The sequence below is a fragment of the Chrysemys picta genome, chromosome 11 (assembly GCF_011386835.1).
Source record: "Chrysemys picta bellii isolate R12L10 chromosome 11, ASM1138683v2, whole genome shotgun sequence".
NCBI classification, from domain to species: Eukaryota; Metazoa; Chordata; order Testudines; family Emydidae; genus Chrysemys; species Chrysemys picta.
Window position 1 is genome coordinate 62183947 of NC_088801.1, and position 24599 is coordinate 62208545.

Here is a 24599-nt window from a genome sequence, read left to right on the forward strand (position 1 = left end):
GGGAGCCGGGCTGGGAGCCGGGGTCGGGGAGCCGGGGCGTGCGCCGGGGCCGGGGAGCCGGGGCCGGGGAGCCGGGGCGTGCGCCGGGGTCGGGGAGCCGGGGTCGGGGAGCCGGGCTGGGAGCCGGGGTCGGGGAGCCGGGGCGTGCGCCGGGGTCGGGGAGCCGGGGCCGGGGAGCCGGGGCGTGCGCCGGGGTCGGGGAGCCGGGGTCGGGGAGCCGGGGCGTGCGCCGGGGTCGGGGAGCCGGGGAGTGCGCCGGGGTCGGGGAGCTGGGCTGGGAGCCGGGGTCGGGGAGCCGGGCTGGGAGCTGGGGCGTGCGCCGGGGTCGGGGAGCCGGGGCCGGGAGCCGGGGCGTGCGCCGGGGTCGGGGAGCCGGGGCGTGCGCCGGGGTCGGGGAGCCGGGGTCGGGGAGCCGGGCTGGGAGCCGGGGTCGGGGAGCCGGGGGGTGCGCCGGGGTCGGGGAGCCGGCGGGTGCGCCGGGGTCGGGGAGCCGGGGTCGGGGTCGGGGTGTGCGCCGGGCCCGCGGGGCTGGGAGCCGGGGGGTGCGCCGGGCCGGGAGCCCGGGTCGGGGAGCCGGGGGGTGCGCCGGGGTCGGGGAGCCGGGGTCGGGGAGCCGGGCTGGGAGCCGGGGTCGGGGAGCCGGGGAGTGCGCCGGGGTCCGGAAGCCGGGGAGTGCGCCGGGGTCCGGAAGCCGGGGTCGGGGAGCTGGGGGGTGCGCCGGGCCCGCGGGGCTGGGAGCCGGGGGGTAGTCGGTCGGGGCCGGCACCCCAGGGCCCGAGCCGACCCAGGCTGGAGCCGTGGGGGGACCAGCCTGGGCCGCGCCTCCTCCCCCCCCCCCCCCCTTACCTGCTTCAGGCTTCCCGCGAATTAAATGTTCGCGGGAAGCAGGGGAGGGGGCGGAGACTTGGGGAGGGGGCGGAGTTGGGGCGGGGGCGTGGGCGGGGCTGGGGGCGGGGCCGGGGCCGGCCCCCCGGGGAGTGTCCTCCATTTGGAGGCACAAAATATGGTAACCCTATACATAGCCCTCTAACTTCCCCCATGCCCCTCCAACAGCCTATATCCCTCTCTGCCCCTCATATCCCTGCCCCCTTCCTGTCCCCTCTAACTGCCCCCATAGCCCTCCCTGGCCCCTCTAACTGCCCCCCTTCCCCTAACTGCCCCTCCCAACGTGGCCGTATCCCTCTCCCCGCTAACTAGCTCATAACTAGCTCAGCACCCGCCGCTCCGCCGCCGCCGGTCCCACTCCTCGAGTCCCCGGCCCCGCGGGGGAGTCTCTGGGGGAGCGGGCGGGTCTCTCACCAGCCAGCACGAACTTTGCCATGAGGTGACTGGCGGCGGGGCACGAGCCCCTTGGGCAGCGGCGCCTGGATGTTGCTTAGCAACGTGGCGACGCTGCCTCTCGTCAACCTCGCCGCGCGAGGGAGAGCGCGAGAAGTTGTCCCCTGGTCCGCCCCGTACTCTCGCGAGATGTATAGAGGGCACGTCAGGAAGGTATCATGGCGGCTCCTGTAGGCCGCTCGCATGAGGCGTAGCCGGGTCGGTTCACTGTCTGGTGAGGTCGCCCTTGGGGAATCAGCCTGGCTGCTTCCCTGGAATAGCGAGAGGGCCCGGGACTAACCGGCTGCCTCCAGCCGCGGCGGGGGTCAGGGGGCTTGTGAGTCCCCACAGTGCGGGTGACGGGGGGGGTCTGCCCCGGTCCCCGCTGGTGTGTGGGTGTGGTGGGGTGGGGTGGGGTGTCCCCGTGGGGGGCTTCCATGGGCTCAGGCCATGAAGCCACGGGGCGTTCACAGGTGTCTCTGCTGGTATGTGACGATCAGGGCCCGTGTATCGTGCAGCTGAGGTGCAGGATCCACCCCGGCTTCCATGGTGCTCCGGACCCTGAGGTTTCTTTTAAAGAAGGTTATAAGCCTTGTGACCACGAAGGCGTACGTTTAGCTTTGTAAATGGCACATAGCCGAAACAGTGGTGTCTGCCTGAGTCTGCAGGCAGCCTGAAACTGCACCTCTGAGATGTGTGTGATCTGCCCTGTGGTCAACGGTTGAAACCTAAAGATAACTGCTTAAAGAGAACCGTTGCTAACTCTTTTGCAGCTGCTTGTGTTAACAGAAACATGCAGTTAATGGGGCACCTGGTTGCTGAGTTATGAAAGTTGGGGTTGGAGCCTCCCCCTAAATCTTAAAAGTCCCCTCTGCATGCATCTGCAAATGGAAAAGAGAGAAGTGCCACCCCAGCTACTTAAATGCTCAACTGCTATCTGTCTGCTAAAACTTCCAGGTTTTCTCCATACAACTTCTAATATGCAACTGTAGTTTCTGCACAATTTTTAGCATGTTGATAATTAAAAATTTGTCAGTAGTGTAAAATCAAAACTTAATAAAAAAGAAACAATTCTAATTGCTCTTAGTCTTCATATTTAATGATAATACATCTTTAATTTATATCTTGCTTGAAGTTGCCGCAGAACTGTTAGTCTTCCACAACAAAGGGCTACAACATGGACTCCTTTCTGCCCTAAAATACACAGAATTCTGCTTACAATTATACCTTCAGTTATATCTCATTAAAACATAATAGACTTAAGTGGATTGAAAAATAAAAAAATGTCCATTTCCCTTCAGAAATTCTGCAGGTCTGAAAGTAAAATCCCTGAAGATTTCTACTGCCTGTACTGAAATGTGTCTTCTACTTGTGGCGTGCTGTTCATGAGAGAAACGGAGTCCTGTCTGGTCCTAGTACATCAGATTGTTCCATAAATTATGAGCTTTAATTTCTCTTCATAACATTTGTAGTTATTATGCAAGTTATGACATCAGGCCCTGATCATACATTTCTTGAACACCCAAGACTCCCCATGAGTTAACTGGATCCATGACTTCTGTCTGCACCACAAAAATGGATGCAACCTTTGATAGAAGCCCTTGGGTTGTGCAAAGAAAGGTGCAGGAAGCCCTTAATAGTTAAATGTATGGTGTTATCTTTTACTTGGTCCTGTTTAGTCTCATAATATAGGTCTTCTATCTGTCTCAGACATTTCTAGAGGCTCCTATCTCTATGTTGTCTACCTGCTGAATTTGTTGTAAGTGTCAGAATTTTATCACTTCTGGTAAATCAGGAGTGGCACATGGCTCCGGGAGGCTTGGGGAAAAGGAAATCAGGAAAGTGAAGGTACAGACTTTGGACTCGGTCCTGTAAGTGCACCCATGAGGACAGACCTCTGTGCCAGTGTGTGTGGAGACCCATTTAAATCAATTTACCAGTGTAGATGCAAGATCAGGGTTTAAGTCTTCCCAGTTTCTCTTCAAATCCTGTCCCTCTTCAATTTTACTGTGGAATTGCAACAGTTTTGTGACCATGAGACCCTGTGTAATTGTGGAATCAGAAGCAGAAGATGCTCATTAATTAATGACTGATTACAAATGAAAATGAACTATTTCCAGAGCTGTCTGTTTCAGGTTCCCTCTGTAAAAGATGTGTTGGTAGATGTGGTATTTTAACCTTTAAACCAAAAGCTTGTAAATGATTTTATAATTTTCAATTGATTTCACAGATAATGCATTTTACCTGGTGTCCAAAGACCTGTTTCTGTGGCCTTGAATCTGATTAAGGCCCTGTCTTGTGAGCTGGCATTTGAAAGCTGTTTATAACAGTAGCAAAAATGAACAATAAAGTGGGTTATTTGATAAGGACAATCAGACATTTGCATGTATGTGGTTCTAAACTGGGTCCCAACTTTAGAACTACAATGAGGACATACACATTAGGGATCAGTAGACGTAAGAGTGCCATACAAAGTGTGAACCTGAGAAGATTCCTGTTAAATGTTCCTCCTCGGCGGCTTGAACCATCTCTCCGATTGTTGTCTCAGGGGGTGCCTGTTTATAGTAAAGGAGATGCCACTGTACAAGAACAGAATGCTACAAAGACTCTATTAGATGAACATGTGCAAAGTTCATCTAGTGCCGTGGACCCTCTAGAAGAAGATAGAAGTGTTGTTGAAGAGAATCTGGTAGTGAAGAGCAAAAGGAGTCAGTCACAGCAGTTCTTTGATGACCTTCAAAAATGCACATCTCCCTGTGATGTATTAGACCTAGTTTCAAAGTATGCTATTTCTGAGAAGCATTGTAGTTCTTGTTTTAATGCTGTGTGGATGCTTACCAAAAAGCTGTCCGAAGACCAGAAGCGTTATGAGAAACAACTGATGGTCGAGCATCCTGCATTTATGCAGCTATGTCAGTGTCTGATGAAAAATTCTAGGAGCATGTGTTGTGATGACTTGGTATACAGTCTACATGCTGTGGTGAAGCTAGAGGTACCCCAGAACACTCAACTGGTTCAGACTTTGCTGAGGGTCTGTCAGGTAAGTATTGGAATCTTTTAAAGATTGGAATAAAATTCCAGCGCCAGTTCTTACAGGTTGTAGAGGCTATAGCCTTGGAGGGTCTCCACATGGAATGCCTGTGGTTTGAGTTCTGCCCATGCTTTATTTTCATTCCTCTACACACACACACCATATAAAGAGAGAGGGCTGAAAGAATACTTGCGCTTCAGGCTGTGCCAAAACTCTAGATCTGTTTGAGGCTTAGAAAAACTCTTTTCTCCTCCACCCTCCCTTCCCCCTCTCCTTTCTCCTCACATGATATGAAGCAGGTTTGAGAGTGAGCAGTCGTGAGGAAAGGTATTTTTGATATTTTGATTTGAGGGCACAGGCCAGTGTCCTCCTTGACTCCCTGTTCCTTCACCTGCTGCTTCTGGGAGCTTTCTTTGGTCTACCCACTATTAGCTGTATTATGCTCCCCTTGTCTTGGGGATTTTTACAGGACCTTCCCTAGCTGCTGATGCAACTAGGGACGTCCTCTGAGCATCATATGACTTTCATGCTGTGCTAGGTGAGGGTTTCTCCATTTCTGGACCTGCTGCTGCCCTGGGAGATTCTTTCTTGACTTTCTTCAGAGCCCCCCACCAACTACTCCACCCACCCACTGTGTGAAACTTTCTCCCTGTTTCTTCCCTTTCTGTTCCCTTAGACCAGTCTGTCCTCATCCTTACCTCCACCTCCCCCTAACTCTGCACCTAGCCAACCCATCCTACTTTGTAGAGTTGTATGTGTTTTAATAAAGCAGTATGCAACTTTCAGAGGGAAAGAGGGCACTGACTTATTACATGCGATTTTTCTTTTAGGCCTGATTTCTCATTTTCTCAGGGGAAATTGGGAGTTAACTCCACAGAAGTCAGTAGAATTATACCAGTGTGTAGGTCAAAGTAGAATCAGCCCCAGTGACTTGACCTTTTTCTTTGTGTGGGCAGGGGAGATAGGGGGGCGCTAAGATAGCTGGTAAAAATTGACCATTCCACCACTTAGTCTTAAGAATTTTCTAACATTCTAACATTGTGAAAATATCTTTAATAGGAGCGCCTCAATGAATTTGATGACCGATGTGTCACTGTTCTGGCAGCCACCTTGGCAACAATGGGAAAAAGCAGAAATGTGGATGCTCTTCAAGCTGGATTACAGTGAGAACAATTACATTTTTTTTTTATGGTTTCCTTACTTACAAGTCTTGTCATGTGACCATTTATTTCTGTTGGAGGAAAATAAATATGGCATGAAAGGAGAGTGAGCATCTTTACTCTTCTGCCAAAAATACACTTCGATATTTTCTGGCTTACATTTTTAGCGTTTTCTTGAGGATTATTTAATGATATATTGTATTAGAACATTTTAGTAATCCCTGCAGTGTTCTCATATGTAAAATATGGTAGAAATGTCCAAAGCAGGAAGACACTTGAACCTTTAAGTAACTTTACACGGTCTTAGACAATCAGGGACACTCTGTAGTGACCATGGCTGTAATTCTACATTGAACTCTGTGTGACAGCTCTGTGCAGAGTCCACCCTGAGAAGCTCATTGCAGGATTGGGGCCCAAGTCATTACCATCAGATAGTAGCTGAAACAAATAGCTCTCTTTGGCATCATTGTTGGCATTCTCAGCAGAAAGGGTGGAGATAGGTTAGAACACTGGACCATGGCACAGGAGACCTGGTCTCTGCCACAGGCCTGCTCGGTGACCTTGGGCAAGTCATTCCACCTCTCTGTATTTTAGTGTCCCCATTTGTAAAGTGAGGATAAAACTGCCCTCCTTTGTATAGTGCTTTGAGATCTATTAGTGAAAAGCCCTATGTTTCAGCTAGGTATTCTTCTTCTTGATTTCAATAGGAAAAGCCATTGAGTTGGAATACCATTTTACCTTGTATTCTGCCTGTATTCAAATGTAGGGGTGGGAGAAGCATTACATCTATTCTTGTTTCAGAATAACTTGTTTATGGGTGGTGGTTTTGTACTCAGATTGTTAGTCTACAAAGCCCCATCTGCTCACCCCTTCAGAGATCTAGTGTTCCTGAGCTTCTAACAGAACATATTGGTGGATTTGTATTGTATGTATCAATTCAATTTCAGCTCCAGCTACAAAAGGATGGGCATGTTGGTTAAATAACAGCATATTCTGTTAGAAGTTCAGGTGCACAGTTCTGGAGGAAAGTAGGTTATCCCTCTCTATTTTTCACTTAGAAGACTTTGGCTCCATCTTGATTAATCAAACTCCTACCTGTTCACAGGGAAATGTCAATCTCAGTGGATCAGTTTCAGAGCCTTCCACTGCCATACAGACACTGGAATTTCCAAAACTAGTGCTCTGATATTTGATTAAAAAAAATACTGGTTGAAAGCGTTGGGGGTTTTGGGGCTCTTTAGTCATTTTGTTTCCTACTGAGCCAAAATGGCAACCACAGATACACCAGATCAGAGTCCTTCTCTGTGTGATGCTTTGCCTTCTGCTATATCAAGATCCTGTTCTTCTCCTACAGACCATAGTATCACTTGTTCTCCTTTCCATCTGCTCCACTTTGCTGTGACCTGTATGAGGCTCTCCTGAATTTCATGGGTCACTGGGGGCTTGTCTCCACAGAGAAATTGCACTGGGATAAGTTACGTCAGTTTAGTTAAACTGATACTAAACTATTTCCCTGCCATGTGTTCACTCTGTTGCGCTTGCATTGGTGTATGTTGCACTGTTGCAGCACTGTGTCCACACAGCAGCATTCTGCATCAGTGTAAGCGTGGTGCGGTATGGGTGGGCATTCCAGGGTCCTCTGCACTGCTTGGGCAGTGGAGTTTAGAAAGGTTGCCGGACAGAACATGGCACGTAGTGAGAAGTCCTCCTACTGATATCTCATGCCAGTGTAGTTACTTCAGTGTCAGGAGATGGCCACGTTGCTATTAAGTCAATTTAACTACGTCAGTGTAGAGCTGCGCCAGTTTTTTTTTTTTTTAAAGAAAAAGTGTGTGTGTGTGTGTGTGTGTGTGTGTGTGTAAGAGGAGTGAGGAACTACACCAGTTTAACTCAGGATTCATCCATGGAAGACAGATGTGTGCCTGCTCCTGCCAAAAATAAGCAGAGCTTTACTGGTGCAACTTGTGTGTGTGTGTGTAGGCCAAGCCTCCTTAAACCAATTCCATTTTTTCCCTTATCAGGTTACTGGTGGAGCAGCGAATTCCAAAGATCAGTAACATTTTTATGTTGCAAAGCATGATGAAATGCTTTGGGAAAGATGCCCCACTCTCTCTCAAAAGGAAAATTGAGGTAAAAGATTAAAATCATTGGTGGGTCCTACTATTATTCCTGCATAGCTATTGCTCCTGTGTTGCTATTTATTAGTTGTTTATGGTAGCACCTGTTGTACGCTAGGCAGTTTCCAGACATTGAAAATGAATGGTAACTTCCCCAAGTTGCTCATCCTCCAGGGACAGGTAAGCAAGGAAACAGTGGTTTGAGAAAGGGGAAACAATGACTATACATGTCAATTAAGTTTGCTGTAGCCTGCCCAACAGAGAGATGTCTGCAGGAGGGACTTAAATAAGTAGAGGGTGGGAAAGTCAAACCATGCATAGGGATAGAAAGTGTGGAGATGTTTATGTAAGAAATTGGTCGCATAAAAATAAGATGCTATCTGTGAGCTTCATTGTAACAGGGCTTTGTATGTAATGAATCATGCTATTGAGAGGCAAGTAACTACATCTGCCCTAGTTCCAATAGAATGGAATTCTTAAAATGTTTTCTGAATCCAGTGAAAGGAGCTGGGGTTGATGTAGTATTTTTAAACATTGTTTTGACATTTTTTTCTATTACTGATACATTTTTTCATTGCCCTTTATATGTCTTTGAGAATGTACTGGGTGAAACTATTTTAAGAGCTGGTGAAACTGAAATTAGTGGGCCTAATTTTTGCTGCTGGTTGCGTCAGTATAACCCTAACCATGCAAACAGTCACTCCTGATTTACTGTGGCTTAAGTGATATCAGAAGTGGGCCCACTAACTTTAGCTTCACCAGTTTTTTAAATCTTGTTTAATTTAGTGTACATCTGCCAAAGGTGTATCACAAAGGGCAATAGAAAATAGTGAGTCATTTACTAAGGATTTAGAATAACTTAGAGTTCTTGCACATGGCAAAGACTAGATATCATCCTGACTCTGCAGTATTGGTAAATATGCCATCCATGCTAAGTAGCAATCCACCATTCTTTCAAGTACTGGTAGGAAAACTATATACATAGTAACCAGGAATAAGTATTAAGTTCCTCTTGTATTGATTTTATTCAAGGAAGAAACGGGAGCACCTGAGAACTTTTTAAGGACAGCTCACACTAAACATTAGAATAGCTGTAGTTGTTTCTATAAGAAAAGCGATTGGAAGGAATTATTTTAAGCTCCTTCCAACCCTTTCTTCAGTGCGAATCTGGTGAGGTTACTGGATTGGAGTAGTTTTGATCTTCCCAACTCACTTAATTCTTCGGCAGAGATAATTTGGACTGCCAATGCCAAGAATGAAGAGTCTAATCAAATTGAATTCATTTTAGGATAGAGTTTTGAGAGAGCTGGACCACTTGACTCCTCTGAATGCTCAAAACATGTTTAGTGCTCTGGCTGCGATGAATCACTGCTCCATCCTACTCCTGGATGCCTCGACTAACAAAATCATTGGTGAGTTAAAGTGAATTTTTAAACTTACCCTCTCCTTTACTCTGACTCTTCCTAATGAAAATGTCTTATTCCAATTTCCTTTTAAACCCAGAAAACATGATTGTTTTGTAGTCTAACAATACAGATCCATCAGACAAAATACAGTACAAAAAATTTGGAGGACTGATGGATGATCAAAGAAAGTAGTTCTTATGGTCTCTGCCCTCGTTAATACCATGAAATGTCATCTCTGTGGATTATAATGGCACTCTTCATAGCTCTGAAGTTAAAATTCTGTTTTCTTTTCCCCAAATTCTATAAATAGAGAAAATGCTAACTAAAGGCCAGCAAGTAAAATTAGTGGTTTCAGATGTGCTTTTAAAACTGTTTCTGAACTGGAAATTTGCATCTCATAGTATGAATTGACAACTCTGTGTTTAGGGAGTAAGCAAAAGGGGACATGATTAAGTGGATTTCGTTATTGAGTTCGGCTTAATAAATGATGGCTCAGTCGAGCCCAAAGGAACTTAAAATGAAGGTTAATTCTCTGACCTTTACTCAGACCTTTGCAATAAGTATTGTAGACATAATTGATCAATATGTATTAATATATACTCTTGCATCCAAACCTATGGTAAAAGAACATTAATGTTGCGAAGTCAAGCCCTCAAAAGGTAGGAAATGTCAAAGTTCAGGTTGCATGTGCAGCCTTAATTTGGTCTCCTTGTGCATATACCTTATGATATAATCTTTAATTATATGGCAACAAACTGTTTTCTCCCACGGGATCCCTGCTTCATTAATGTACAGGATGGATGGTATTCATAGTATGAAGCTATTGAATACTTTGTTGCATCCTCATTGTTTAGCGTACAGACATAGGTCTTATTTACTACACGTGAGTCAAATCCTGCTCTGAAGACAGAATTATTAATTTCCTAATTTGCTTTTCTGTGGCATTTATCACTATAATATCTGAGTGCTTCACAAATGTGGATTTATTTTCATAACACCGAAGAGTGAGGTAGTGGTATCTGCATTTTAAATATGCTGGACTGAAGCACACAGATATTAAAGTCAGAAGTGTCCACTAATTTTGAGTTCCCAATCTGAAATGCATTGGACCTGATTTTTTCAGAGCACTTAGCGTTATTTGGCACTTATATGTTTGAAGCACAGCTCCTCTTGATTTAACTTGCAGCTGTGAGTGCTCAGCAGTTCTGCAAATCAGATTCCAGGGTCTCAACCTGGGTACCCAGAGAATGAGGAACACATTGGGTTAAGTGATTTTCCCAGCATTACATAGGATTGAAGGATAGAAGACAAAGCTTGTCAAGGATAGAATCCAGGATGACATTCAAGTAGCCTTAACCATGAGGCCATCCTTCCTATTTCTGCAGTCATCTGTCTCATTCAATATACGCCTTCCAACTATTACAACAAATGAAGCAGGGGCTAGACAACAACCTCCTTCATTATGCAACCCTGATGATCCCCTGATCACGTCCATCCTGTGCACTGAACGAGGCACAGGTCTTGTAGAAAAAATAGAATGAGATCATGAAATTACAGACTGTATCATAATGCATATGCACTAGGGGAACTGAATTAAGGTTACACAGGAAGCCTTAATTCTTGCATTTCCTAACTTTTGAGTGTTCGACTTTGCAGCCTTGCTATTTTTCTTTTAATACAAATTGTTTTGGGGTTTGTGTGTGCATGTGTATCCGTACGTATAATTTCCTAGGGTTTTAAAAGCAAACTTAAAAAAACCAAATTCCATCCTGTGATATCATACTGATGCCCACATAAAGGTCATCAGCAAGAATGGAATGTTTAGACAAGTGATTTTCAACCTGTGGTCTGCGCACAGGGGGTACACAGACTGTCTAAGATTTCCAAAGGGAAATCTCCATTCAAAATTTTTTTTATAGGTCCACAAATGAAAAAAGATTGAAAACCACTGCTTTAGATCCAGCTCATACACCTCTGCCTCTACATATAAGGGAGTAACTTATAGCAATAATAGTTGGTGATCCTCAATACGGACCAGCACTAGAGAGGGATGAGACACATTGCTGTCTGCAAATAGCTGTGAAACCCATAGGCAAAGGAATGGTAAGATTCAGGATGTTTGGGTTCCATTCCAGGCTCTGGTGGGCACAGACTTTTCTGCTCATTCCTCTCCTCTCAAGCGTCGTCCCTTCTGCCCTGTCCCAGCCATGTCTCTTCCCCCACCCTCAACTCCTTGTCCCAGTCTTGTTTTCCTCACCAAACCAGTCTGTCTCCACTCCTCAGCATTCTCATCCTAGTTCCAGTCTCCTTGCCCAATTAGTCCCAACATCCCCCCTCTATGCTCCTAGTCAAAGTCCCAGTCTGTATCCCCAAACTTTTCATCCCGGTCTCCTTTGCCCAGCCAGTCCCAGTCTCTTCCATGGCTCCCCATCTGATTTTTCACAGCACACGCCGCTGGCTGCTGGTCCCAGTCGTATCCCACAATGCGCAGCTCACAGTCACTGTTATTTTTTTTGTTCCTCTGTTACAGAGAGTATCCATGGTTTTTCATTTTGGCAGCTAATCCATGTTCTGAAATCATGCAGCATCCTCCGGTACCGCAATGTGGCTCTGTGTTCAGCAATAGCAAACTACGTGACTTCCCACATCTACATGTGGGACACTAATCAGGTGAGGTAGTGACACCGCTAGAACTGCCAGTACTCAGCTGTGCCCAGGTGACACCACTAGAACTGCCAGTACTCAGCTGTGCCCAGGCGCACACAAACACAATTTATAGAGTTGCTAGTTATGACTCAGTACTTCAGTTTGCATTCTGAAATGGGCTTAAAATTGGGCATAAATTCCAGTTTTGCTCTACATGTAGAGCAACTACATAATGTTTGAATTTTCTAAGGGCATAAAAAACAATGCAGTTTTTCTCTGGTTTCTTTTCATGAACGTTTAATAGGAATAACTTGGTAGAAATTGGTCCATGGCTGGAAAATGTCAGTTTCAAACTTCTTTTTCTTGATGTATATCTTTGAAACAACACTGTCTATTTATACAGATTGGTTGAGGGGAAATCTTCAGGAAAACTGGTACATTGGCTGTCGTTGTTTTATTTGTGTTAGTGTAGCACCGACAAGCCCTCATCATGGACCTGAACCCTTCTGCTCAGTGCTAGACAAACACAGAACCAAAAGGCAGTCCCTGCCCCAAAGAGCTTGCAATCTAAGTGTAAGACAAGAAACAACAGAGGGATACAGACATACAGAGGGTGGATCAGAGGGAAACAACGAGACAATATTAGTTTAAATATTTTAATAAGTGTTTGAGAGTTCAACAGTCCATTGTTCTCCTATTTATTGCAGTATGGTAATAAATAATACAGTTAGTCATGCTCCTAACAAAATATTACAATTTTCAAAAGTTTATTTTCATTTTTAAAAACCTCTCTGATGCTATAACACCAGACAATTAAGTAAATTTCCATATTGAGGCTCTTACTCTAGGTTTAATTTGTTGGTTTTAGCCTTAAAAATGGTTTTTCTTCATATACTTTTTTTTTTTTTTTTTTTTGCGCGTTTTAGCTTGTCCTTCTTTTGTCTGCCTTCGGGGGACTTCGCTTTCGACCTGTTGAGCTGATGGATATTTTGGCTGAGAAGGTGACAAGTCATCCTGAATCCCTGAACCTGAAGTATATTCTAGGTGTTCTCCGGGTGTATTCACTTCTCAACCATGTTCCCAAATGCCAAAATCAGGAGTAAGTTCTGGCTTAGAAGGCCTTGTGTTAAATTACATAGTTGTTATGTGGGTGTCTGAACAGGCACCCGAAAGAGTACCTGCTACTGATCTTGGATTCCAGTTGTGAAATAATTCTCACTTGGTCCTGTTTTACTAATCTGTGAGGTAAACTTGCTATACCTTTCACTATTATAAAAAAAAGGCAGATATACATTTTTTCCAAACAGTAAAGCAATGTAATAGAGAATGCACAAGATGTAATAGAGAATGGGTGCCCATCACTTAAGTGGTAGACTGATAAAAGTGGTGAACAGGTTGTAGCTAGCGGGAAGCTTAGATGCTGGACTTGGGTTCTGGTTATCCAAGTAAATTGGAATGTCTGGGGTTTTATTTCAAAAGTATGGATTTATATTTTATAGAGATTTTTAGGAAAGTCTGAGTTTATTTATAAATTGGTATGTAAAGATGTCTTTTTTTTCTTTTTTTTCTTTTGAAGGTTCCTGGAGTCTCTCAACGGTGCCTTGAATAACTACCTCACCAGGATTTCTAATGTGGGTCTGCTGAAGGCAGTGTATTCATTTTGCGTTTTAGACTATTTGCCCCAGCCTGCACTTAGTCAGCTCCTGCAAGAGGACAACCTCAACGAGTTACTAAAATCAGGTCAGGCATTAATGTATTCATGTGTGTTATGCCATTGAATTCACAGTAATGTGTAGAGAAGAGTAGTAGTAGCTTCAACACAATCACTCCTTAGGGCAGGGGTCTCAATCTCAAATGACCACGAGGGCCACATGTGGATTAGTACATTGGCCTGAGGGCTGCATTTCCTGACACCTCCCCCCCGCTGCACTCGGCCCCGCCCCCACTCCACCCCTTCCATGAGGCCCCGCCCCTGCCCCACCTCTTCCCACCTCTTCCCCGCCCCCATTCCAACCCCTTCCTCAAAATCCCCACCCCAACTCTGGGGGTGCAGGAGGGGTGTGGGGTGTGGCGGGGGCTCAGGGCAGAGGGAGTTGGGGTGAGGGATGCGGCAGGGTGCAGCAGGGGGCTCAGGGCAGGAGGTTTGGGTGCAGGGTGTGACGGGGGCTCAGGGCAGAGGGAGTTGGGGTGAGGGGTGCGGCAGGGGGCAGTAGGGGGCTCAGGGCAGGGGGTCGGGGTGCAGGGTGCGGCAGGGGGTTGGGGTGCAGGAGGGGTGCAGGGCGCGGCAGGGGGCTCGGGGTGCAGGGCGCGGCAGGGGGCTCAGGGCAGGGGGTTTGGCTGCAGGAGGGGTTCGGGGGGCGGGCTCCGGCCTGACGCGCACCAGGGGCAGGGCAGGCTCCCTGCCTGCCCTGCCCCCGCGCCGCTCCGGGAAGTGGCCAGAACCTGGGGAACGAGGGGCACAGGGGTGGGTGTGTTTGCTGTTGCTTCAGGCACTGCCCCTAGCAGCTCCCATTGGCTGCGGTTCCCCGTTCTGCCCCCGGTGTGTGTCTGGCCGGAGCCGCTCTAGGTAAACGCTGGGGGAGGGCCGGGGGGCTGCGAGGAGCTCGCAGGCCACAGAAAATAACCCCGTGGGCCGCATGTTTGAGACCCCTGCTTTAGGGTGTGGTTGCATTGAAGCTCACAAGCTAAGTGGGGCAGATGGGTTAATATTGGATATGAAATAAAAAACTGAGTTCTGCAAGTTGTTGTTACTTGTGAGTGATTCAGGAGACTCTGTCCTCAGACTCAGCACTGAACCAATGCCCTCATCATGGTGTTGGGGTGTATTGTGCTGTTGGAGGTACCATTTTCAGATAAGACACTTCAGTAATGAGGAAAGTGTTTTCTAGGTAACTGAAAGATAGTAAGTGTAAGATTTGTTGTAGAAAGTCAGATGTGAACAAATTGTGGATTCTTCTGGGACACGCATTCAAGATTTTTCCAAGAACATTTAAAAAAAAAATAACCAAAGTGATGCATGTTTTTCAGCTAAATCAAAGTTTAGCTCAAAATACAACTCGTGGTTAGAAGTTGCTTGACTGTTTTGCTTTAGGATGAAGGACCCTAACTGAAATGGTTCAAGGTAGTCGTTCAGCTTCGTGTTATAATTCTCTACAGCTAATTGCTTAGTTTGGCACTGAGTCAGGGTGTAAGTGTATTTGTTGCTTGCAGATTCTGTATACTCTGGGACGTTCTGTTAGTCCCTACACTTCAACAAAACAGTCTGTCTACTTGGAACCTGAATAGTTCAGTACCACTAAGTGAATAATTGACTCTTCCATTCACTGGCTGAATCAAAGGGGGAAAAAATCAGTTTATTTTGAACTGAAATTGATATATTTTATTTATTTATTTATTTATTGGCTTTTCCCACTGAAATGAAAAAAATCCATTCAGATAAAATGAAATGTTTGCAGTTGTTTTGAAAAAACATTTCCACAATTTTTTTCCCCGAAACTATTTGCTGAATTTTATCCAAACTTGCAAATAGTTTCACTCACCCCAAAACCTGCATTTTATCAGAGAATTTGCCATTCAGCTGAAGAATTTTGCTCAGCTCTATAGTTTGGTACTGTTAAAGCATGCTCTCAAAGTGACATCCAAAATGTGACTTGACTTCTTGTGTTTTATCAATATCCATTAAAGTTTTTTTTTTAAGAACAGCCTCCATGTGTGCATAACTGTTTTACACTTATTAGTATCCCTGCTGTAACAGGGTAACGTGTGTAGCTGTGCACAATAGAGGGGGGAAAAGTGAGTAAATGAATAGATTTCAGACTTTCAAGAGTGGATGGTCCAGTGGTTAGGGTGGTAACCTAGACCCTGGGAGCCCTGGGGTTCAACTCCCTGCTCTGTCACAAACTTTCTTGGTGACCTTGGATAAGTCTTAGCCTCTTTGTGCCTCAGTTCTCCATCTGTACAATGGGAATAATAGCATTGCTCTCCCTCACCAGGAGATTGATTCTACAGTAATGTGTGTCTTGTAAATTGCTTAGATAGCTGTATAGAACAAGAAGGTTTTAACGACGTCTTGATGGCATCTTTTCAAGAAACAATTAGTTTTATTATGCCTAATCTGGAGTTAATCTACTGCTCAGCAAAGCTGAAATCTCTTCATACTGCAAATAGTAGCCAGTGAAATTGTGGATTTCATGAGATAAAACGATACAATATAAATATAATGAGTCCACTATAATGCTACATTTCTATCCTTTTTTCAGATGGCCTCAACAAGGAGCAGAATGAAATGATGGTGCACAGTGTGAACGTTTGTCTGGAACTTGATAGTCCTTCATTCACCAAACCAGCAACTGTCTTTATAAAGAAACCCTCCTCACCTTTGGTTTCTGATCTCCCTGAGGTTCAGATGGCTCTGCTGAAACTTCTGGGAGATGAGCGTATGTTTCAGCAAAACATCCAACTGCCACATGATTACAACATTGGTATGGGACCAGTTCATTGTCATGTGTCTTTGAATATTGATTTATAGTGGTAGAGAAATGGACTGGCAACTATTACCTATAATATAAGGGGTTTAAAATATAAATTTCTGGTGATAAGGTCTATTTGGCAACTATGCCTTTATGGTTGTATTTTCTATGACATTCACGTTAGAATAGTTGGATAGTTGACTAAAATATTGTTACTGCTCTGGTTTGTAAAATTGCATTGGGCTTTTCGTGGTTAAAATCTGGCTTTTGATGCAACTAATCCTACATAAACCCAATAGGCCATAACTATATTAAACAACACTGACCTTTTAATGCTAACATACTTTTTAAATCTTGGATTAAAGAAACAATACAAGATGGCAAAATATGAAACTTCAAGGTGATTGTTTTAGCTCATAGACTCATAGACTTTAAGGTCAGAAGGGACCATTATGATCATCTGGTCTGACCCCCTGCATGCTGCAGGCCATAAAACCGTCCCTACCCCTTCCCTGGACTCTGCTGTTGAAGTCCCCAATCCTGTTTTTAGTGACTTCAATCAGCAGAGACCCTCCTGCTAGAGATCCCTGCCCCATGCTGCGGAGGAAGGCGAAAAACCTCCAGAGGCTCAGCCAATCTGCCCTGGAGGAAAATTCCTTCCCTACCCCAAATGTGGCGATCAGTAAGACCCCGAGCATATAGGCAAGAGTCTCCAGCCCGACCCCGTTAGCCATTATACTATTTACCCACCATTGCTTGGCTTTCCTTGACTACTATGTTTTACCATTAAACCATTCCCTCCATAAACTTATCTAACTTTATCTTAAAACCAGACAGGTCCGTCGCCCCCACCGTTTCCCTCGGTAGGCCGTTCCAATATTTCACCCCTCTGACGGTCAGAAACCTTCGTCTAATTTCAAGTCTGAACTTCCCCACGGCCAGTTTGTATCCATTCGTTCTGGTATCCACGTTAGTACTAAGCTGGAATAATTCTTCTCCCTCCCTTGTATCAATCCCTCTAATATATTTAAAGATAGCAATCATATCCCCTCTCAGCCTTCGCTTTGTCAGACTAAACAACCCAAGCTCCTCTAGTCTCCTTTCGTACGACAGCTTTTCCATTCCTCTGATCATCCTAGTGGCCCTTCTCTGCACCCGTTCCAGTTTGAGTTCATCTTTTTTAAACATGGGAGACCAGAACTGCACACAGTACTCCAAATGAGGTCTCACCAGCGCCTTGTACAATGGAAGCAGGACCTCCTTATCCCTACTAGATATACCTCGCCTAATGCATCCCAAGACAGCATTGGCTTTTTTCACCGCCACGTCACATTGTCGACTCATAGTCATCCTGCGGTCTACAAGAACCCCTAGGTCCTTCTCCTCTTCCGTTACTTCTAACCAATGCGTCCCCATCTTGTAACTAAAATTGTTATTAGTCATCCCCAAATGCATCACCTTACACTTTTCACTATTAAATTTCATCTTATTTCTGATACTCCAATTCACAAGCTCATTCAAGTCTCCCTGCAGGATATCCCTATCCTCCTCCGAATTTACAACGCCTCCCACCTTCGTATCATCCGCAAATTTTATCAGCCCACTCCTGCAATCGGTTCCGAGGTCAGTTATAAATAGATTAAATAAAATGGGTCCCAAAACCGAACCTTGAGGCACTCCACTAGTAACCTCCCTCCAACCTGACAGTTCACCCTTTAATACAACCCGCTGCATTCTCCCCATTAACCAATTCCTTATCCACCTCTGGATTTTCATATCGATCCCCATGTTTTTCAGTTTAACTAATAATTCCTCATGGGGTACAGTATCAAACGCTTTACTGAAATCCAGGTATATTAGGTCCACCGCATTTCCCTTATCTAATAAATCCGTTACTTTCTCAAAGAAGGAGATCAGATTCGTTTGGCACGATCTGCCCTTCGTAAAACCATGTTGTAATTTATCGCAATTGCCACTACCCTCCAGGTCCTCAACTAGTTTCTCTTTCAGAATTTTCTCTAATACCTTGCACACTACAGATGTTAAACTAACAGGCCTGTAGTTACCCGGATCACTTTTTTTCCCTTTCTTGAAAATAGGAACCACATTAGCTATTCTCCAGTCTAACGGGACCACCCCCGAGTTTACAGATTCATTAAATATTATCGCTAACGGGCCTGCTATTTCCCGCGCCAATTCCTTCAATATTCTCGGATGTAGATCGTCCGGTCCTCCCGACTTAGCCCCATTAAGGCGTTCAAGTTTTGTTTCTACCTCGGATACGGTAATCCCCCATCCTGAATGCCCCTCTGTAGTGGTGCTAGTATCCCTAATACCTTCATTGGCCTCATTAAACACCGATGCAAAATATTCATTAAGATATTGCGCCATGCCTAGATTGTCTTTAATCTCCTCTCCGGCAATAGACTTCAGCGGTCCCACTTCTTCTTTCTTTGCTTTCTTCCTATTTATGTGGCTATAAAACCTCTTACTATTGCTTTTAATTCCCCTCGCTAGGTCCAACTCTACACGGCCTTTGGCCTTTCTCACTCTATCTCTACATTCTCTGACTTCACTTAGGTACATTTCCTTACTGATCCCTCCCCTCTTCCACTCTTTATACGCTTTCTGTTTTTTCCTAATCGCCCCTTTGAGTCGGTCGCTCATCCAGCTCGGTCTAAATCTCTTGCTTAGTAATCTTTTTCCCTTTTTTGGAATACAGGCCTCCGACAGCTCATGCATCTTTAACTTAAAGTAATCCCAGGCTTCTTCTGCCTTTAAATCCATTAATACGTTTGCCCAATCCACTTCCCTTACCAGTCCCCTTAATTTGTTAAAATTGGCCTTTTTTTGTGGAACAGTTTTCCTTTTTCTTTGATTTAAACAGGATATGACCTTCATTGAGAGACCATTTATAAATTTAGTAAAGTTCCATGGTGTATGGTTTCTTTTGTATGCAGGTTTTATACTTCTATGATGATATCATTTGCAAGCTACTTGCATTACCTGTGTCAAGTATCAGAGGGGTAGCCGTGTTAGTCTGGATCTGTAAAAAACAACAATGAGTCCTGTGGCACCTTATAGACTAACAGATGTATTGGAGCATAAGCTTTTGTGGGTGAATACCCACTTCATCAGACGCATGTGTCTATAAGGTGCCACAGGACTCTTTGTTGCTTTTTTCATTACCTGATTCACTTATTATACTTCTGGTATTTTTATTCCTAAATTTATCAAACCCAGTGATAAAAGGACAAGGGAATATGTATGGATCTGTCTGAGGTTTCATAGCAACCTGGTCAGAATTTTTTTTTTCTTTAAATCCTGAATTGATACACCTAGGCATACTGTATCTATGATTTGCGATAACGAGCACCTTTTCTGACTGTGTCAAAGTGCCAGCTGAATATATTTGTTGCTCTCGAAGGAACTGCAATATATTGTGCAAACTGTCCCACAAATGCAATAGTTATAGCTGTTTCTTTTCCATTGATTCCATGAAATATATTGGAATGATCAAAGCCTCTTTACATGGTCAAAGCCTCTTGTGCCATTTAATATTTGACTGTTTTGCTTTCAGATTTTGAAATCAAAATGGATGCAGACAGAAAAAAAGTGCTTCCAGTAACTGAAGTAGATGATCCTGCCGATGCTCCAGATGTTCAAAGGTACCTTTATTTGGTTACAAGTTTTCTTTACCAGGCTATATTCTATGTGAGGCTCTTCCTGTTGCTTCTTTGGCTCATTGATCTGCAGAGCCAGTAATTCACATTCTCTGTGCTCTCACAGGAGCATAAGAATTGTCATTCTGGATCAGACCAGTGTGACGGGTTGGATCACAGAAACCCCCTTGGGAGCTGCCACCTAATGTACCAAGACTACCTCTGCTCCTGTTTTCCCTGCCAGCTCAGGACTCCAGCACCCTGTCTTGCTGAGCCGGACACTCCCGTCTGCTCCAGCACAGACCCAGGGTCTGAATTACTTGCCCCAAAGCTGCAGGTTTACCTGAAAACAGCTCACAGAAGTGTGCTTGTCTTTAGCACTCAGATGCCCAACTCCCAGTGGGGTCTAAACCCAAATAAATCCGTTTTACCCTGTATAAAGCTTATACAGGGTAAACTCATAAATTGTTCGCCTTCTATAACACTGATAGAGAGAGATGCTGCACAGTTGTTTGTTCCCCCAGGTATTCATACATACTCTGAGTTAATTAATAAGTAAAAAGTGATGTTATTAAATACAGAAAGTAGGATTTAAGTGATTCCAAGTAGTAACAGACAGAACAAAGTAAGTCACCAAGCAAAATAAAATAAAATGGCAAATCTATGTCTAATCAAACTGAATACAGATAATCTCACACTCAGAGATGCTTCAGTAAACTTTTTCTCAGACTGGACAGCTTCCAGGGCTAGGCACAATTCTTTCCCCTGGTACAGCTCTTCTTCCAGCTCAGATGGTAGCTAGGAGATTCTTCATGATGGCTCTTCTTTTCCCTTTGTTCTGTTCCACCCCTTTATATATCTTCTGCATAAGGCGTGAACCCTTTGTCCCTCTGGGTTTCCACTCCCCCTCACTGGAAAAGCGCCAGGTTAAAGATGGATTCCAGTTCAGGTAACATGATCACATGTCACTGCAAGACTTCATTGCCGACTTGCCAGCACACACACACATAGGAAGACTCACAGGTAAAACACAGCCATCTACACCATCTACAGACAATGGTCCTGGTTAATGGGAGGCATCAAGATTCCAAACCACCATTAATGGCTCACACTTTGCATAATTACAATAGTCCCTGAGAGTTATATTTATATTTCTAGTTTTAGATACAAGAGTGGTATATTTATACAAATAGGATGATCACATTCAGTAGATTATAAACGTTGTAATGATACCTTACAAGAGACCTTTTGCATGAAGCAAATTCCAGTTACATTATATTCACTTATTATCAAGTTTTTATAAAACCATATAGACTGCACAACGTCACACAGGGCCTAGTCCAGTATCTTGCCTCCAACAGGGACCAGCCCTGGATGCTTCAGTGGCAGATGCAAGAAACTCCACAGTGGGTAGATGTGGGATAATCTGCCCTCATAAAGGTCTCCTAGGTTATAAGGCCAGAAGGGGCGGATCACTTTGATCATCTAGTCTATGACCTGTGTTAGGCAGGATGTCAGAACTTCCCTGAATTAACTCCTGTTTGAACTAGAGCATCTCTCTTAGAAAAACAGCCAGTCTTGGTTTAAAAATTGCCAGTGATGGAGAATCCACCATGACTCTTGATGAATTGTTCCAACGGTTAATTACCCTCACTGTTAAAACATTACACATTATTTCCAGTCTGAATTTGTCTAGCTTCAACTTCCAGCCATTGGATCGTGTTATACCTTTGTCCACTAGATTGAAGAGCTCCCTCCCTCCCTCCCCCTTTATCAAATTTCTGTTCCCCATATGTAGGTACTTATAGCCTGGGATAAAGTCACCCCTTAACCCTCTCTGTTAAACTGAGCAGATTGAAGTCTTTGAATCTGTTGCTATAAGATGTGTTTTCCAATCCTTTAATCATTCCCGTGTCTCTGAACCCTCTCCAATATATCAACACCAAAACAGGGCCTCCTCCCCTAATAATTAGAGTTTAGCATAAATCCTGAAACATGAGATTTTGATTCTCTTCCAAAAAATTTTTTGCATTAACTACAGCTGTGAATATTCTTGTTATCTATATAAATGTTGAATCCCTCTGTGACACTTACTAAAGTTAACCTCAACAGGATCCTGTGGCAATGAGTTCCAGTCTAATTATGCATTGCGTGAAAAACTAGATCTCTATTCCGTGTTAGAATGGAGAGAGCAATTCAACTCTATGCTAAGGAATGTTGGGGTTTTTTTTTAAGTAAATGAAGTATGTATAAATCCATTGACCCAATTTTTGAACCGTCTTACAAACTAGGAAACCTAAATCATGACTTTGAGACCACAATGATACTGCAGATTTTGGATCTCTAACAATAACATATCCCTTGTTGACACCACTTAAGTCGTATTTTGAGGGCTTAGGTGGGATCTAAGTGATGCATGGTCTTGCACAGATTAATTTCTGTCTGTCTATTGGGGGGGAAAAAGGGAACTGGTTACTCTGTGCCAATACTGCTTGTCAGGCTACCAAATCATTGAACTTTTCTGAACCTTCCAAGCAGGTTAGGGATTTGTACAGCAGATAATGGAAGAAAGAAGGAAATAAATGTTACATGTGTAAGAACATAGGAATTGCCATACTGGGTCAGACCAATGGTCCATCTATCCCAGTATCCTGTCTTCCACCAGTAGCCAATGCCAGATGCTTCATAGGGAATGAACAGAACAGGGCAATTATTGAGTGATCCAACCCTGTCGTCCAGCATCCGGCAGTCAGAAGTTTCAGGACACCCAGAGCATGGGATTGCATCCCTGATGCAATCCCATATTTTGGATGCTTCTATTTCACATAATGCACCATTCTGAACTTCTCCAGAAGTTGCAGAATGATTTGAGACCTGAGAGTTCAATCTTTGCCGTAAGAACTGCATGGGCAGCCCTCGGCACCTAGATAAAACACATTGCAGGAGAGAGGGATTTAAGTTGCTTAAGTCCGGAGAAGCAAAAGAATGATTAAATTAGAAATGTACAAAAATATTAGCAATAAACAAACACAGCAGTGCTATTCCTTAATATTAAAGGCATTTTCTGAACAGTTAACTGTGAAGAATACTTAAAATGCACCAACATAATGCTGTTTGCCAGCTCCCTCAGAAATTATTACTGTTTTTGGCTTTAGAGTGGCTGTTCTCTGTGCTTCTCCGTCTGCTTTCTGTTTTGGCACAAGACACCCCCAAGGCAAGCTGGCAATGAAGATGAGACATCTGAAAAAACTCGGCTATCATGTGATACTGGTAAGAAGTCTAAATGCAGTTCTCATCAATATGGTGACATGTATGATAGGTGAAGAACAGAGTACTGGGAGTGGTGAGCTTAACCTAAATTGACACTGCTGGAAAAACTCCTTGATCAGTGATGGTATTCTATGGTGTTGGGCAAAGGGACTCCACTATGGTAAACTATGTCCAGGTGGAGTTTGATCGTTTCTTTGTCATGAACTACACCATAATTCTCCAAAAGCTAAAACTGAGTTACTGAATTCAGTTCCTCAGAACCTTGCATGAATTTGATCAGATATTGACTCATTGACCTGTTTTCACGTGGAATTGCTGATCTGAACCGATCACTTTCTGGAATGCATCGGTTTCCCTTTACTAAGTGCCTTGGTTCACAAGACAATGTGAGTTTGTGATTTAGCAGCAGAACTAATGCACCTTTTCCTTTCCTTTCCTCTCCTCTCCACTAAGGTCCACTACCAGGAGTTTAAAAATCTGAAGAAAGAAGAAGCAATTGAGTGTTTGAAGGGAGAAATCTATTCAGCAGATGCTTTTCCTGTTTCTGATGTGAATTTGCAGGATACTATTTAAAATGGACTGGGAACTTCAGATCTGCTTTTTTCCCCATCACAGACATTCACAAGAAGAGGGAAGCGGTTTCATATATTCCTGAAAAATGCCTCAAGACATTGTACCCTGTAGAAAGTTTGTAAATTCAACTATATCTACCAAAGGAGTTCTTTAGCAAATAACTGCTTCTATTGCCAAGGCTCCTTAAACAATAATTGACTGCATTTAAAAAAAAAAAATTGAAAATCTCAATTTTTTTTTTTTTAAATTACATATAGGCTACTCCAATGGGCTAAACTTCTCATGTGTTCTTGAACTGGGGAAGTGTAACAATCTTTCAGAGCAGTTGGGACTATGACTGCTTTCACTGTAGTGAGAGTGGAACAACATGAGTCAGTCCGTCATTAGCTTTCAGTAAGAACTCTAGCCAGAAAAGCAGTAAATCATTAGATATTGACTGGAGTGGAAAATCGAAACTCCCAAATCTCTGGACAAGTTTGTAACTCAAAAAATAATTTTCTCGTCTTGTTCCCAGAAGTCTGGGAAAGCAAATGATTCTTTATTCTCCATGCTTCTTCAGTCTCAAGCCTTTCCCTCTGTTATAAAGCGCTCTGAGACTCATAGATGTAAGATTCTGTCCCTCATATAAATTGTCTTGTAAATGTCAGCTCGTGATTCAGTATTAGCTCTTCCAAGACTACTTACTGCTATTGTACAATACTTGGTTTGATTCATCACATGATGAAATGACTGCCTAGGAAGGAGTACTGTGGAAAGGGATCTGGGGGTCATAGTGGACCACAAGCTGTTGCAAAAAAAGCAAATATCCTCCTGGGATGTATTAGCAGGAGTGTCGTAAGCAATACACTCTACTCTGCTTTGATTAGGCCTCAACTGGAGTATTGTGTCCAGTTCTGGGCGCCACATTTTAGGAAGGATGTGGACAAATTGGAGAGTCCAGAAAAGAAC

At 44.1% G+C, this 24599-nt stretch overlaps 2 protein-coding genes across 11 annotated transcripts in view; one reads left to right on the forward strand and one right to left on the reverse strand.

The window, feature by feature from the left end:
- Positions 1-1454, reverse strand: part of MDH1B (malate dehydrogenase 1B) — a 23088-nt gene extending 21634 nt beyond the window's left edge. For 2 of the 4 annotated variants that reach the window (XM_005306067.4, XM_005306066.4), the window contains exon 1: positions 1300-1454. In XM_005306067.4, coding sequence (XP_005306124.2) covers positions 1300-1321 — 22 coding nt within the window. In that variant the 5' untranslated portion in view covers positions 1322-1454. Of the gene's footprint in view, positions 1-846; positions 903-1299 lie in introns of those variants that run through there. The other 2 variants (XM_065562122.1, XM_065562121.1) reach the window with 1 other exon arrangement.
- FASTKD2 (FAST kinase domains 2) lies at positions 1407-24297 on the forward strand. 7 transcript variants are annotated; one of them, XM_065562110.1, is made up of 12 exons: positions 1407-1536; positions 3548-4357; positions 5408-5511; positions 7530-7638; positions 8914-9037; positions 11562-11701; positions 12604-12776; positions 13254-13417; positions 15937-16158; positions 19727-19814; positions 22964-23078; positions 23532-24297. In XM_065562110.1, exons 2-12 carry the CDS (start codon positions 3656-3658, stop codon positions 23649-23651), a joined length of 2061 nt encoding a protein of 686 aa, XP_065418182.1. In that variant the 5' UTR covers positions 1407-1536; positions 3548-3655; the 3' UTR covers positions 23652-24297. The 7 variants fall into 7 exon arrangements, with proteins under 7 accessions (XP_065418182.1, XP_008170739.2, XP_065418185.1 ...); XM_008172517.4 differs by having other exon boundaries at positions 1435-1552; XM_065562113.1 differs by having other exon boundaries at positions 1457-1491.
- Positions 24298-24599: the final 302 nt, after the last annotated feature.

Excerpts from the sequence above, each read along its gene's own strand:
- FASTKD2 (XM_065562110.1), top strand. The coding sequence starts at position 3,656 with ATGAACAATAAAGTGGGTTATTTGATAAGGACAATCAGACATTTGCAT. Across the intron at positions 12,777-13,253 it reads CCCAAATGCCAAAATCAGGA|GTTCCTGGAGTCTCTCAACG; the intron begins GTAAGTTCTGGC and ends TTTCTTTTGAAG. Across the intron at positions 16,159-19,726 it reads GCCACATGATTACAACATTG|ATTTTGAAATCAAAATGGAT; the intron begins GTATGGGACCAG and ends TTTTGCTTTCAG.